This window comes from Gopherus flavomarginatus, chromosome 1 (assembly GCF_025201925.1).
Source record: "Gopherus flavomarginatus isolate rGopFla2 chromosome 1, rGopFla2.mat.asm, whole genome shotgun sequence".
Lineage (NCBI taxonomy): Eukaryota > Metazoa > Chordata > Testudines > Testudinidae > Gopherus > Gopherus flavomarginatus.
The window spans coordinates 206,909,766-206,925,952 of NC_066617.1; the positions used below are offsets into that span (position 1 = coordinate 206,909,766).

General features: G+C 41.1%; 1 protein-coding gene across 4 annotated transcripts in view; it reads right to left on the reverse strand.

Annotated features, from left to right (window-relative positions):
- Window positions 1–16,187, reverse strand: part of BRWD1 (bromodomain and WD repeat domain containing 1) — a 126,155-nt gene that overhangs the window by 35,149 nt on the left and 74,819 nt on the right. For all 4 annotated transcript variants that reach the window (XR_007768333.1, XM_050916259.1, XM_050916248.1 and 1 more), the window contains 4 exons: window positions 16,053–16,173; window positions 8,748–8,873; window positions 5,288–5,366; window positions 3,196–3,240 (listed from right to left, as the gene is read on the reverse strand). Coding sequence is in view for 3 of the 4 variants with exons in the window: in XM_050916259.1 (XP_050772216.1) it covers window positions 3,196–3,240; window positions 5,288–5,366; window positions 8,748–8,873; window positions 16,053–16,173 (371 nt within the window). In the remaining variant the exon portion in view is untranslated. The remainder of the gene's footprint in view (window positions 1–3,195; window positions 3,241–5,287; window positions 5,367–8,747; window positions 8,874–16,052; window positions 16,174–16,187) is intronic.

The window sequence follows — 16,187 nt, forward strand, 5'->3', positions numbered from 1 at the left end:
GTGTGGACTCTTGCTCTTGGATGACCTCCGGCTCCATTGGGATCTGGGAGTCTGGTGGCTGAACAGGTACCGGTAGGAGGGGTGCGGCTGATAGTTGCCTCTGGCACCGATGCTCCAACGGAGCTGAGTGAGATGGGACTGGAGGTACACTTTGGGCCTGGTGATACGCCCAAAGTGTCCAGAATGACCACTGATGGGGGCCTTGATCTTGGGCCTGGGTCTCCTGGAAGATTCTGGTGGGCACATCGGATTCACGGTCCTGTGCATAGGAACTGTCCACATGAGAGAACACCAATGCGTGTCGGGATCGCCAAGGAGGGGCTGAAAACCCCTGGGAAGAGTCTCCCTCTATGATTGATCTTGCTCTGTGCGGCACTGGGGATTGGGACCAGGAGCCATACTGGTACCGGGAACGAGATCGGGACCTATGACCGGAGCAGTGCCGGGAGGTCGACCGGGATCTCGAAGCTCGGCGTCTGGAGTGGCTGCGAGAGTCATGGTGCCTGCAGCGGTGCCGGGAGCTGTATCGGGGCCGAAAGTACCGGTCCAGCGAATGGGACGCTGATCGGTGCTGCGAGTGCGACTAGTACCAAGAAGAGGATCGGTGCCGGGACCACGATTGGCGTCGGGACCGGGATCAGCGATGGGACCGAGAACGCCAACGGGATCGTGAGCGGTGCCGCTCTGCGGTGCCGACAGAGGGTGGTCTCATCAAGGCCGGCTTGCCTACAGATTGTATGACCCGCACTGGCGGTGCCGGGGGTTGAGGCAGGGCAGACTCTGTCATCGTGATCAGCTTCCCTGCTGTGGAAAATGTCTCCGGCGTGGAGGGAATAGTGAGCTCAACCATGGCTCTCGCCGGGGAGCTTTCAGGTACCGGACTCGATGGCCCTTGCGGGACCGGAATTGACGGTGCCAACATTGTCGGTGCCATGGCAGGTGTAGATGCCAGGCAGTCCGATCTAGCTGGGTGCTCTGGCTGCGGTGCAGGTGGCACGGAAGCAATGTAAGTCTTATGTCTCTTCACCCGCGGGGAGAGAGAACGGTGCCGAGCAGACACCGCTGCCGGCGATGGTCGGTGCCAAGAGGCCTTAGCAGTACCGGTACGATCCGGTGCCGAAGAAGTGCTTCTGCCAGTGGATTGTCCAGCGCTCGGTGCTGAGGTCGGAGGAGTAAGAGCTGCCTCCATCAGGAGCTGTTTGAGACGAAAGTCCCGCTCCTTTTTTGTCCTCGGCTTGAAGGCCTTGCAGATCTGGCACTTATCGGCGAGGTGGGATTCCCCGAGGCACTTAAGGCAGGAGTCATGGGGATCTCCTGTTGGCATCAGCTTGTGACAGGCCGAGCATGGTTTGAAACCTGGTGAACCAGGCATGGGCCCCAGCACTGGGTGCGGGGAAGGGGCTAATCCCCGAACCCCTGTTAACTATATACACTAACAATGTTATAAAAACGAATAAGAATTAACTGCAACTATAGAAATTTCAACTATATACACAAGAATAACGAGAGAACTATGAGTAGCTAGGGAAGTAGAGATCAGCTAAGCCGCGCTCCACTGTTCCAACGACCAACATGGGCGGTAAGTAGGAACTGAAGGGCCGTTGGGTCTGCAGGGGTTACATCCGGCGCCATGGCGGCTCCACTCTAGGGGGCGACCTAGCCGACCCACCGAGTGCTGCTAGGGTAAAAATCTTCCGATGAACGTGCATGCGGCGCGCGCACACCTAACTGGAATCAATATGAGCAAGCACTCGAAGTAGTCAAGGATTCAGAGACTTCCGTGACCAAATTGTAGCTTTAACCATGATCATCTAATCTAACCTCCTGTACACTGCAGCCCACAGAGCCTCACCTAACCACTCCTATAATAGGCACTTAACGTCTGGCTGAGTTACTGAAGGTCTCAAATCTTGATTTAAAGACTTCAAGTTACTGAAAATCCACCATTTACTCTAATTCAGCAAGCAACCTGTATCCCATGCTGCAAAGGAAGGTGAAAAACCCGCAAGGTCTCCGCAAATCTGATCTGAGGGAAAATTCCTTCCTGACCCCAAACATGTTCACTGGTTACACCTTGAACATGTGAGTGAGATCCACCAGCCAGACACCTGGGAAAGAATTCTCTGTAGTAACAGAGCCATCTTCATCTTGTGTCCCATCTCCAGCTGTTGGAGATATCTGCTAGTAGCAGTTGCAGATGGGCCATATAACATTTAGGCAACGTCATCATACCATCTCCTCCATGAACTTATCAAACTTGGTCTTCAAACAAGTTAGGTTTTTTACCCCCTAGTACTGCCTTGGAAGGCTATTGCAGAACTTCACTCCTCCGATGGTTGGAAACCTTCGCCTAATTTCAAACCTAAACTTGTTGATGGCCAGTTCATAGCCATTTGTTCTTGTGCCAGCACTGGCCCTTATGTTAAATAACTCCTCTTCCTTTCTGGTGTTTATCCCTCTGATGTATTTAGAGAGAGCAATCATTTCTCCTCTTAGCATTCATTTTGTTAGCCTCAACAAGCCAAACTCCTTAAGTTTCCTGGTGCTCCTTTTCTTTTATCCTAGCACCCCTTCTCTGCACCTATTCCAGTTTGAATTCATCCTTCTTAAACATGGGAACCCAGAATTGCATATCAACCACTTTACTGAAATCCAGTTAGAGTACATCTATTGCATTTCCTTTGTCTACAAAACCAGTTATCACAAAGAAAGAAATCAGTTTGATCTGGCAGGATGTACCTTTCGTTATACCATATTTATTTTAAGCCAATTATTTATCACTGTGCCTTTAACTACTTTCTCTTTCAAAGCTTGTTTTCAGACCCTGCATATAATTAGGGTCAAACTAAGGGGCCTATAGTTTCCTGGATCACTTTATTCCCTTCTTAAATTAGGTATTATATTTTCAATTCTTCAGTTATTGAAGTCTGGTTTTATTGAAATCTGTTTTAATATCAGTTTTATCCATTGCATGTTCTGTATTATGACTTAATTACAGGAATAAGTAAAAAACCTGAAGAAATCTTTAAAAACTTGTATCTGATATTTGCAGTTATCACCAGGAAAGTAAGGAAAGACATTAATTACAAAAGGTAGCACACTCCACTAGGTTCTGCTACTTCACTACGGTTTTTGCTGACCACCTTTTTGTACAGGTAGGATTTCAATATTTATGGTAAGGACAGGCCAACTTACTTTTACTCTTCTGTAAAAAGTTCTTGGAAGACATTTATCATCATCCTACAAAACAGACCACACACCACTTCAAAAATAATTCACAAGATAAAATAGGTAACAACTATTCAGATAAAGAAGCTGCCATTATAATTTATACTAAAATGAAAATAGTAAACATACTACACCCCTACACCGATAATAACGCTGTCCTCAGGAGCCAAAAAAAAAATCTTACCGTGTTATAGGTGAAACCGCGTTATATAGAACTTGCTCTGATCCAGAGTGTGCAGCCTCGCCCTCTTCCCCCCCGAGCACTGCTTTACTGCATTATATCCAAATTCGTGTTATAACGGGTCACGTTATATTAGGGTAGAGGTGTATCTACTGTGATGGACATTATAGAAAACTGTCCAGTTATGCTAGGAGTTCCAACAGTTTCTGACAAGCAAAGAGGGAAACATCAAAGGAGATACCGCAGCCTTTCAGAAGGCCTCAAATTAGGAGTGACTTATTTAGGACCCTAAACACAAATCAGTACTCAACATTCCTGGCTCCAGCATCTTGTCCTAGACTCATGACTTTAAGGTCAGAAGAGACCATTATGATCTAGTCTTGACCTCCTGCACAATGTAGGCCACAGAATCTCACCCACCCACTCCTGTAACAAATCCCTAACCTATGTCTGAGTTATTGAAGTCCTCAAATCATGGTTTGAAGACCTCAAGCTGCAGAGAATCCTCCAGCAACTGACTCAAGCCCCATGCTGCAGAGGAAGGCGAAAAACCTCCAGGGCCCTGCCAATAGATGGGTGATATTGGAATCCTTGATGCAAAGGCACCCAGAGTTAGGGTTTTCATTGATGCATCAGAGGGATGCTTGCACTCTCGGTACCTCTTATCAGATGCTTTTTATATAAAAAGGATACCTTACGACAAACCAGGGCTCAATACCACCAACTTTAAACACGAAAGGGCATGAGAGACTCAGTGTGTAGCAGATGAAAAAATCTTACAGCTTTTCAAGTTTTGCCTGTCTAGCTCAGAACCTAAGACAACCAGGCATGAAAAGCCCACCAAAAGTAACTTTGGAGAAACACCATTTTTCATGGTTTAAGTAATAAGTCATTTATGGACTGAATTTCAGAGTTTCCCTGGACTTAGTCCTTAGTGCGTTTCAGCATTTTGCTCAGGGAATAAAAAAAGATGCTTGAAATGTCTTTTTGGTAAAAGTAGTGTGCTATTTTTTATTAGGTGGCACTCCACCGAAAGCTGGCACTCCAAATGTACACATTCACTGTATGTATTGCTATCAACAGCTCATCACATTAAAATAAATGCATTAGACTACTATTTTCAAATACTGAAGTGAATTTGTTAGTTTCATATTGCATAATCAAATGCAGTAATCAATAATCATTTTCTCTTTTTTAAATAAAGAAAGCAATTCAGAGCAAAAGTATGAATGTAATTATGTCAAATAGTAATGGCTCTCATCACATCTATAATTCTGTGTCCTGAACTCTTGGCACTATAATTTTTTAATTATACCATTTTTTTTTAAATTGGGATAAAAATGAAAGATACCCAGAGTTACATATAATTCAATGAATATGTCTTCAGATGTAGTTATATATCTATATACTGCACATTTAATAACCGGTATGGAGTAAGTAAGCCACACACATTTGGGGGAGGAGAACTATAGTGCACTTGACAACAATGATTTATCTGTAAAATGTAAATAAATAATATTGCACATGGAGTATACATGTAAATATCCACAACTCAACAATTATTGAAATACAGTTATGAAATATGGTATATCTACCTATACCAGATCCAAACATCCTCAAACTTTGGGGAAGTTCAAATAATAGACTGAGCCATTATATATATAGAAATTATGAATAAAATATGTATATATAGTACGTATATTTCTATAACCAGACATTTGTAATTGTGGCATGTTATATAAGTTTAAAAATATATTTTTAAATTAGTTTTGCTGCAGCAAGTAACTAGATTGACAGTACTTTATCACTGCTAATAAGCTCTTATTTGAACATTTGTTTAAACTAAAAACAGCAGCAACAACAACAAGAGTTTATTACCAGATCAGCAGCATCAAGAGAGTCCTGCTCATCTTCTGTTGTATTACTAAGCTCAAATATGTTTGTACACACTGGATCACTGTAAAATAGAATTAAAAGCTTTACTACATGAATAATGGAAAAACATGGTTACCACTTTCTAGACTTTAACACACATATGAATGCTGGAAAATAGTAATTTTCCAAGAGAATTTAAGGCTTGAAAAGGCATGCTTAAAGAACATATTGTAAGCTCAGTAAACATGGCATTGGCAACATAATTTAATTAAAAGCTCCTTTTACCAATTTCAAATGATTTCTGCAGAATCGGACAGCTAATTCATATATTATAATATGCATTAATCTCAGCTTCTTAACTTTCGATTTATAACTGAACTTAGAATGTCTGGCTAGAAGTTTTTCCACTGAAGAGCAGGTAGCAGTGGTTGAGAAGGGAAGGGATATAAAATGTTCCGAATTCTCTATTTAGGAAAGAATTTAGTAAATGTTTAACAATTTCTCTCAGGTCAACTAAAGCATTTTAAGATTAAGGCCTTGTCATCAGTAGGACAAATGGTAACTTGCTTTGCTTGGAACATCTCCATGCTAGATGGTTTACAAGAACTAGTTTGTTGATAAGCCTTTGGATGAGGTCTTCAATTCTGGTCTAGATAAAACAGGAGGGCCTACAGGTTTTCTATAGTGTGAAAAATAATATAAAATCTGAAATGCACCAGATCAGGCAGACTGATTAAAAGAGCAGAGAATACTTGTGTGTGTGACAGACAGTAGTAATGGTATGTCTACAGTACGGGATTATTCCGATTTTACAAAAACTGATTTTTGGAAACAGATTGTATAAAGTCGATTGCACGTGGCCACACTAAGCACATAATTTGAAGGTGTGCATCCATGTACCGAGGCTAGCATCAACTTCTGGAGCATTGCACTGTGGCAAGCTATCCCATAGTTCCCGCAGTCTCCCCCGCCTACTGGAATTCTGGGTTGAGATCCCAATGCCTGATGGGGCCAAAAATTTGTTGTGGGGCATTATGGGTAAATGTCATCAGTCAATCCTCTCTCTGTGAAAGCAACAGCAGACAATCATTTCACACACTTTTCCCTGGATTGCCCAGGCAGACGTCATAGCATGGCAGTCATGGAGCCCGTTCAGCCTTTTTTCACTGTCACTGTATGTCTACTGGATGATGCTGACAGATGCGGTACTGCAGTGCTACACAACAGCATCCCCTTGCCTTTGCAAGTTAGCAAAGACGGTTACCAGCCCTACTGTACCATCTGCTGCTGTCATGGGTGCTCCTGGCCAGCCTCGGTGAGGTTGGTCAGGGGCACCTGGACAAAAACGAGAATGACTCCCCAGGTCATCCTCTTCTTTAAGTTTTGTCTAATGGAGAGTCAGTCCTGCCTAGAATATCAGGCAAGCCTACTAAAGAACCAGAGAGGCAAATGGCCACTTTGGGTCAGAGCCCCAGACATCCCACAGAAACGATGAGTTGCATGCCATTCTAGGCACTGCCCCTGCAACAACCCCACCCATTGCTTCCCTCCTCCCCTACCCCTCTTGGGCTACCGTGGTAGTTATCCACCCATTTGTGTGATGAAGTAATAAAGAATGCATGAATAAGAAACTGACTTTATTGGCTCTGCAAGCAGAGATCAAAGGGGGGAAGAGGAGGGCGGCTGGCTTACAGCGAAGTAGAGTGAACCACCATTCTGCACTTGCTCAGCCTATAGCCGAAAACGGGAATTTGTGACAACCACTAGGATAGAAACTCAGGCAGGACTGAACCTCCATTTGTGTGTGGGTCTTTGGTTGACACTGGTAAAATACAGAATGTCTCAGGATATGTATGTTGGGGGACAGTTCTAAACGGCAGCTTAATTTTTTTATTTGTAGCAAAATGTAGAGGTCTAAGTATCTGATTGTGAGCCCTGGTGGCAAGGGGTAGGCGTGACCGCGCGGTGCTGCTGACTGGGAGAGCAGCCTGAGGCAGAAGCCTCCAGCTGGCATGATATTCCAGTCAGGAGTGAATCTCTATTAGACAAAACTTAAAGAAGAGAATGACCGGGAGTCATTCCCATTTTTGCCTAGGCACCCCTGGCCGACCTCACCGAGGCCAGCCAGGAGCACTCATGGGACGATGACGACAGATACCAGTCCTACTGTACCGTCTGCTGTCCACAAGGCAAGGCAAGGCAAGGGGACACTGCTGTGTAGCGCTGCAGCACCGCGTCTGCCAACAGCAACCAGTAGACATATGGTGACATTGAACAAAGGTGAAACAATTTTTTCCCCTTTGCTTTCATGGGGAGGGGGAGGGCGCTGCCTGACAACATATACCCTGAACCACCCACGACAATGTTTTTGACCCTTCAGGCTTTGGGAGCTCAACCAAGAATTCAAATGGTTTTCGGAGAGTGCGGGAACTGTGGGATAGCTGCAGTCATCAGTCGCCCCTCCCTCCGTGAGCGTCCATTTCATTCTTTTGCTTTCTGGTATGCTTGTCTCAGCCCCTTAAGTTTCACGCAGCACTGTGTTGAGTCCATGTTGTGGCCTCTGTCCACCATGGCCTTGGAGATTTTTTCAAATGTTTTGGCATTTTGTCTTTTGGAACAGAGTTCTGATAGAACAGATTCATCTCCCTATATAGAGATCAGATTCAGAATCTCCGGTATGGTCCATGCTGGAGCTCTTCTTTGATTCTGGGACTGCATGATCACCTGTGCTGATCAGTGCTCCACGCTGGGCAAACAGGAAATTAAATTCAAATGTTTGAGCGGCTTTTCCTGTCTACCTGGCCAGTGCATCCGAGTTCGGATTGCTGTCCAGGGCGGTCACAATGGTGCACTGTGGGATACTGTCGAATTGTGGCCACACTAACCCTAATTTGAAATGGCAATATCGATTTCAGTGCTACTCCTCTCGTCGGGGAGGAGTACAGAAATATATTTTAAGAGCCTTTTATATCAAAGTAAAAGGCTTCGTTGTGTGGACGGGTGCAGGGTTAATTCGATTTAACGCTGCTAAATTTGACAAACTCGTAGTGTGGACCAGGCCTAAAGCTGACTTACCTCTAAATAGCTAACAAAACTATATTCAGGGTAGATGGTGTATGGGGATGAGCAGAAACCTCTGCTTGCAGCTAAAAGTTTTCTAATGAACAAGTTCTATAGAAAGACCTCTCTCAGATCCTGAATAATAAATGCTGATTAAATTGGAGTGCTAAAAATGTCCCTTTGCTAGACAGATCAAGATGCTTCAAAGTCAGTTTGATAAATAGTTTAGGAAATATTTAGAACTTGAAAGTTTCTAAAGGCTTCAGCTATTCTTCATTGCAAAAAAAAAAAAAAAAAAAAAAAAATACAGAGTCAGCCAAAATTGAGAGAAATTCAAGAGCTATCTCCAACCCAGGTAAATGAAATATGTATACAATTATATTCAGACTGAAATATGACTTACTCAATGAACTTTAACAGCTGTTTAGTGATCTTCTTAGCAGATCGAGCAATAGCACTCTGAGGTTCATTGAAGGTGCTGGCATTACTTTCAATACACCTGACTTCCCACACCAGTGCAGAGATCCTCCTTTAAGATTATAAAACAAATTAACATTATTTAATACTAAAAAGGAGTATAGAAAAAAAATAGTTCAGTAAATATCTGTCCCTATTAGGTCTATTATACTAAACTGGCAATCCTTTAGTATCAAACCCCAGCTTAATCTCATTTCAAACAATTCATATGGAAAACAGCAAAAAGTATTCAGGGTTAGCCAGAGAAGTCTCAGCTGTAGGGGGAAGGGGAGGGAGACCTCAATATTGATGCAAAAATGATATTAATAAAGTATTTTAAGTAGTTACCAATTTGTTTGCACATCTACTGAATATTAAGGTATAGTTACAAGAATGTTACATCCAGGATGATTGAAAAAATAATATATACGTTTGGCTAATTATGTTACAAAATGTTGAAGCTAATCCAAGAAATTCCAGAGGGTTTCTGCTTTGATCTCCCAAGGATAAGCAAACATCAAGTAAACAAACCATGTAAATACTTTTAGGAAGACACCTGATTATGAACAGACTGTATGGTAGCGTTATCAAACAAATAAATCCAGAGGTAAAGTGGGCATAATTCCATCTCCCCCCCCCCCACACACTTTTCAAAGAAAAATCTGATTTTAAACCCACACAAAAAATTCTAGAAATATCCTTATTGAAATTGATTACTTTTGTCTTCATTCTTCAGACTTGGACAAAATTTATGGGGGGAAACGTTTTACACAAGACACTGCTTACTTCCAACTCGTGTTTCCACTTAAAGTTCAAAACAGTTATTGTTTCTCAAATGCTTAAGATGGTACAAGCTTCTTTTAATGTATTTTTCCAACTATTTGGTATCAAAATGCATGTCTTCATATAATAACTGCCTGATATCATTGCAGTATGAGTAGTGAGATGTTTTATATACAAATATAGAAAAGACATTTGATATTAGACTAATTACTAATGCAAGAAGCTATTTAAGCATAGAATATTTAGATTAATGGGGAATTAATTGATTACTAACAGTGGATAAGCAAACCCTCCCCCAAAGCAAGAGACAAGAAAATCATTGTTAGAAAAATTGCCATGTAAAGTCAACAACTTAGGCTAAAGACTTTCTAGGAGTTATATAACTTTAAAAAACTGTTCTGAGAATGAAAAACTCATTAAAAACAAGACTATTTGACAACAGAATTTCATTTCCTATCAAACTAATAAAAGGAAAAAACCCTCAGAAAATGGACTGAATAAAAAGAAAGTTAAAACGAACTAAGAATTTTCTGGCTCCTTCCTGCCAGAAGAAGAACATAGGCAATAAAGAAATGTTGCATATTCATTAAGACGACTGCATATTCAGGAGCTCGAACTACCACCCAAACCGAAGCCGAAGGCATGAAGCCATTGAAAGAGAGCAAGCAACCTGAATCTAAGCAAGCATGAATGTTTTCTTATAATTTCACAAAAGAAAGAAAAAAGGTATCAGATTCTAAATTGAGAACTCTCACCCCGATATTCTGCTTAAACAGCAAACACTCTATAACTCATCCTGTCCACCTCTACACGAAAGAAGAAAAAGAGAGAAGACTCAAGAAGAAACCAACCCCAGGAAACAACCCCGACTTCAACATGGATTGGTGAGAGGAAGTTAAAGCCACCACCAAGGGATTAGATTTAAAACTCCTGTAATGATTTGCTGGAATACTGAAATGCTGTTGTAATTTAAAATACTAACAGTTTCTCCTGTTAATCAAGTGATTAGACTATGCATTCATGAAAAGAGACAGGGGCTAAACATTTGTACCCAGAGAAAAGAGGGATTCAATTAGATTTTAGATTCTTAATATGGCTTAACTGGCCTGTCACAAGACAGCTCTTTAAATGGCTTCTTCTAAGTAACTGATTTAAATATTTTCTTGGGCTTCATAAAATGTTTTTAAGATTGCTTACTTTATCAACTATAAATTGGCTGGTTATTTATTAATAACCAAAAGGTCCACATTCCCTGATACAAAATTCTTTTGCCCATCTATAAACATTCTTCGTTATCTAAGGATATACTAAAGAATGGATTCACAATAATTTGGGAAACAATATACTTTGGTCTTAACTTACCAAAGAGGAAAGCACACTTCACAGGTGTTCACTATCAGGGAATAATCTCTGTCAAAAGCTCTCCATAGAGAGAGATACAGAAGAGATTGTAACAGAAATAACCACTTTATTATTTGTGTTCAGTCATTTGTGCTGTTTTCTTTTCCTTTCCTTAATAATGAAATAGCCCCGGTTAATAACTGATAACTTTGCTTGGGCTTAAATGTTTGCTTGCTATCCTATAAGCAATGTAGAAGAATCCCTGTGAGTAATAGTGGAAGTTACACTCAGTAGTTGGCCGTAAGACTCTAACTAAATGTTTTTAGTAATTTTAAAAACAAAATTACGTGGCGTCCAACAATTTATAAGTACCCCTTTCTACATCATCTTTTTTTCCCTCCCACTCTTCAATTTTGAGATCCATATTAATGCTAAAAGCAACAGAGTCTAATGACACGCGTCTGATGAAGTGGGTATTCACCCACAAAGGCTTATGCTCCAATACGTCTGTTAGTCTATGAGGTGCCACAGGACTCTGTCGCTTTTTACAGATCCAGACTAACACAACTATCCCTCTGATACATGTTAATGATAGTTAAGCATTTAGGATAAGCAGGAAGAACTGGAAGTGCTAATAAATAAATACAACTATGACATTATTGGCATTACTGAAACTTGGTAGGATAATACACACGACTGGAATGTTGGTGTGGATGGGTATAGTTTGCTCAGGAAGGATAGACAGGGGAAAAAGGGAGGAGGTGTTGCCTTATATATTAAAAATGTACACACTTGGACTGAGGTGGAGATGGACATAGGAGACGGAAGGGTGGAGAGTCTCTGGGTTAGGCTAAAAGGGGTAAAAAACACAGGTGATGTCGTGCTGGGAGTCTACTACAGGCCACCTAATCAGGTGGAAGAGGTAGATGAGGCTTTTTTCAAACAACTAACAGAAATCATCCAAAGCCCAAGATTTGGTGGTAATGGGGGACTTCAACTATCTAGATATATGTTGGGAAAATAACACCGCGGGGCACAGACTATCCAATAAGTTCCTGGACTGCATTGCAGACAACTTTTTATTTCAGAAAGTTGAAAAAGCTACTAGGGGGGAAGCTGTTCTAGACTTGATTTTAACAAATAGGGATGAACTTGTTGAAAATTTGAAAGTAGAAGGAAGCTTGGGTGAAAGTGATCATGAAATCATAGAATTTGCAATTCTAAGGAAGGGTAGAAGGGAGTACAGCAGAATAGAGACAATGGATTTCAGGAAGGCGGATTTTGGTAAGCTCACAGAGCTGATAGGCAAGGTCCCATGGGAATCAAGACTGAGGGGAAAAACAACTGAGGAAAGTTGGCAGTTTTTCAAGGGATGCTATTAAGGGCCCAAAAGCAAGTTATTCCGATGGTTAGGAAAGATAGAAAATGTGGCAAAAGACCACCTTGGCTTACCCTTGAGATCTTGCGTGACCTACAAAATAAAAAGGCGTCATATAAAAAATGGAAACTAGGTCAGATCACGAAGGATGAATATAGGCAAATAACACAGGAATGCAGAGGCAAGATTAGAAAAGCAAAGGCACAAAATGAACTCAAACTAGCTATGGGAATAAAGGGAAGCAAGAAGACTTTTTATCAATACATTAGAAGCAAGAGGAAGACCAAGGACAGGGTAGGCCCACTGCTCAGTGAGGAGGGGGAAACAGTAACGGGAGACTTGGAAATGGCAGAGATGCTTAATGACTTCTTTGTTTCGGTCTTCACTGAGAAGTCTGAAGGAATGTCTAGTATAGTGAATGCTTACGGGAAGAGGGTAGGTTTAGAAGAGAAAATAAGGAAAGAGCAAGTAAAAAATCACTTAGAAAAGTTAGATGCCTGCAAGTCACCAGGGCCTGATGAAATGCATCCTAGAATACTCAAGGAGTTAATAGAGGAGGTGTCTGAGCCTCTAGCTATTATCTTTGGGAAATCATGGGAGACGGGGGAGATTCCAGAAGACTGGAAGGGGGCAAATATAGTGCTCATCTACAAAAAGGGAAATAAAAACAACCCAGGAAACAACAGACCAGTTAGTTTAACTTCTGTGCCAGGGAAGATAATGGAGCAGGTAATCAAATAAATCATCTGCAAACACTTGGAAGGTGGTAAGGTGATAGGGAATAGGCAGCATGGATTTGTAAAGAACAAATCGTGTCAAACTAATCTGATAGCGTTCTTTGATAGGATAACGAGCCTTGTGGATAAGGGAGAAGCGGTGGATGTGATATACCTAGACTTTAGTAAGGCATTTGATACGGTCTCACATGATATTCTTATAGATAAACTAGGAAAGTACAATTTAGATGGGGCTACTATAAGGTGGGTGCATAACTGGCTGGATAACCGTACTCAGAGAGTAGTTGCTAATGGCTCCCAATCCTGCTGGAAAGGTATAACAAGTGGGGTTCCACAGGGGTCTGTTTTGGGACCGGCTCTGTTCAATATCTTCATCAACGATTTAGATGTTGGCATAGAAAGTACGCTTATTAAGTTTGCGGACGATACCAGACTGGGAGGGATTGCAACTGCTTTGGAGGACAGGGTCAAAATTCAAAATGATCTGGACAAATTGGAGAAATGGTCTGAGGTAAACAGGATGAAGTTCAATAAAGATAAATGCAAAGTGCTCCACTTAGGAAGGAACAATCAGTTTCACACATACAGAATGGGAAGAGACTGTCTAGGAAGGAGTATGGCAGAAAGAGATCTAGGGGTCATAGTGGACCACAAGCTTAATATGAGTCAACAGTGTGATACTGTTGCAAAAAAAGCAAACGTGATTCTGGGATGCATTAACAGGTGTGTTGTAAACAAGACCCGAGAAGTCATTCTTCCGCTTTACTCTGCGCTGGTTAGGCCTCAACTGGAGTATTGTGTCCAGTTCTGGGCACCGCATTTCAAGAAAGATGTGGAGAAATTGGAGAGGGTCCAGAGAAGAGCAACGAGAATGATTAAAGGTCTTGAGAACATGACCTATGAAGGAAGGCTGAAGGAATTGGGTTTGTTTAGTTTGGAAAAGAGAAGACTGAGAGGGGACATGATAGCAGTTTTCAGGTATCTAAAAGGGTGTCATCAGGAGGAGGGAGAAAACTTGTTCACCTTAGCCTCCAATGCTAAAACAAGAAGCAATGGGCATAAACTGCAGCAAGGGAGATTTAGGTTGGACATTAGGGAAAAGTTCCTAACAGGGTAGTTAAACACTGGAATAGATTGCCTAGGGAAGTTGTGGAATCTCCATCTCTGGAGATATTTAAGAGTAGGTTAGATAAATGTCTATTAGGGATGGTCTAGACAGTATTTGGTCCTGCCATGAGGGCAGGGGACTGGACTCGATGACCTCTCGAGGTCCCTTCCAGTCCTAGAGTCTATGAGTCTATGAGGATTTATCATGTTCCTGGCCGAAGTGCATATTTTTCTGAGCACTCTCCTGACATACTGAAATACTTTCATATTTCTCCAAACTATCAGACTACACAATCATATATTGCATGGAACACTTTCATGAGTCAGTTTTGAAAAAAAATATACAAATCAAGATAAAACTACATTAAAACTAGTTAATTTGTATATGAAGTTTGTGTCTACCAGGCTCCCATGAGTTAGTCCTCAAAACCAACTACTTTTGGGGTAATACCCACAATGGCAGGCTTTTTTCCAGCTATCCAAAATATTGATGGCTCAGAATAAGCATTCTGGAAACCCCAGGTTCTGAAATCTCACTTGCATAGACACTACTGCATTTGGCCTGAGTTCCTTTGGAGGTTCATAAGCTTTCACGCCCAAATATTATTTTAAAACTTAATGAGACCTATCTGAAGAGGATAAAAACCCTGTTACTTAATTGGTGCTGTATATTGTATCAAATTCTATTTTCAGCCATACAGACCTGATGCCTTTTTTGATATCAGAGTACTGAGAATGCAGCATATAGAAAGCTTATGTATTTTGTTATCTTAGTCACCTCTAAAGAAAGGAGGAGCACTATTCCAAGAGGCAAAAAAAAAAAAAAAGAAAAAAAAAAGGCAAAATATGACCTCTTTCCACATTGTCCTAAGACATAACCATCTCCAACTGGGTAATTCCCCACCTGCCCGTTAAGTTCAATTTTTGACTTTCCCCAATCTTTCATATTTCTATCCTCCTCGTCATCACAGCCTGAGAGGAAGGATTGTTGAGTAAAGGTCCTCTGCAAGTCTGAAGAAACTGAGGACCCAAGTTATAAGCAAATGAAGATGATGTGCTGCATGGCCATGTACAGGGCTTAATTTTATCACTTACTATTTCAAATCCTTATAGCTAATTATGAACTAAATTATGACAATTGGCAAATATATATTTACCACTTTATCCATAAATCTCAAAGCACTTCACAAAAGGTGAGTTTTATCCTCATTTTACAGATGAGGAAACTAAAATGCAGAGATAATAGGGGCCTGATTTTCAGGAGTGTTGGGCACGTACAACTCCCATTAAAGTCAATGGGTACTGCAGGCATTCAGCATCTCTGAAAACCAGGCCCCACGTATTATAACTAAAGCACTCTTAACATTGTCAAACATACCTACGCGACTTAGGTACCTAAGCCCCATTTTCAGAAGGATTTCAGAAGACATGAGACTCAGGCTCCTAAGTCACTTAAATGCCCAAGTCCCATTTTCAGAAATTTACCTCAAATCTATGACAAGCATGGCACTTCAGAAATTCAGTTTACGTTACCTGACTGCTACTCTTAAAAAACAGACATGCAGTTTTCATGTTGATTTATTCCAAAATAGGTCAACTAATTTTGTTTATAATTTCAACCAATGTTTATAACTGATATCACTAGAAGAAAAAACAAGGAACTAGTATATTTTTTAATATATTACAGTACTAATCACTTTTTAGATAACTATAAAATATTAGTAGCTTTGCATTCATATAGTGCTATTCATTTTCACAGTGTTTACAAACAGAAAATTTTCCCTTTTTGGTGTATTCTCCAAAAAATGTTTAGATCTTTGTAGATCACTTAACTTGATAGAAACTTGGTGGAAACTTAGTGAAGGTAATGAAGTTTTCCTCCTTTCTACTGCTAAGGTAGACTAACCTGTAAAACCGGTTGATTAGTCTCATCCGAATAGTGCAAAGATCCGTTGGGTAAGCTATCACTGTACAGTACTTTGGATATGTACTCAGATCAACTGGACCAGCAAAAGCTGCTGAAATGTCTGTCAAAAATAAT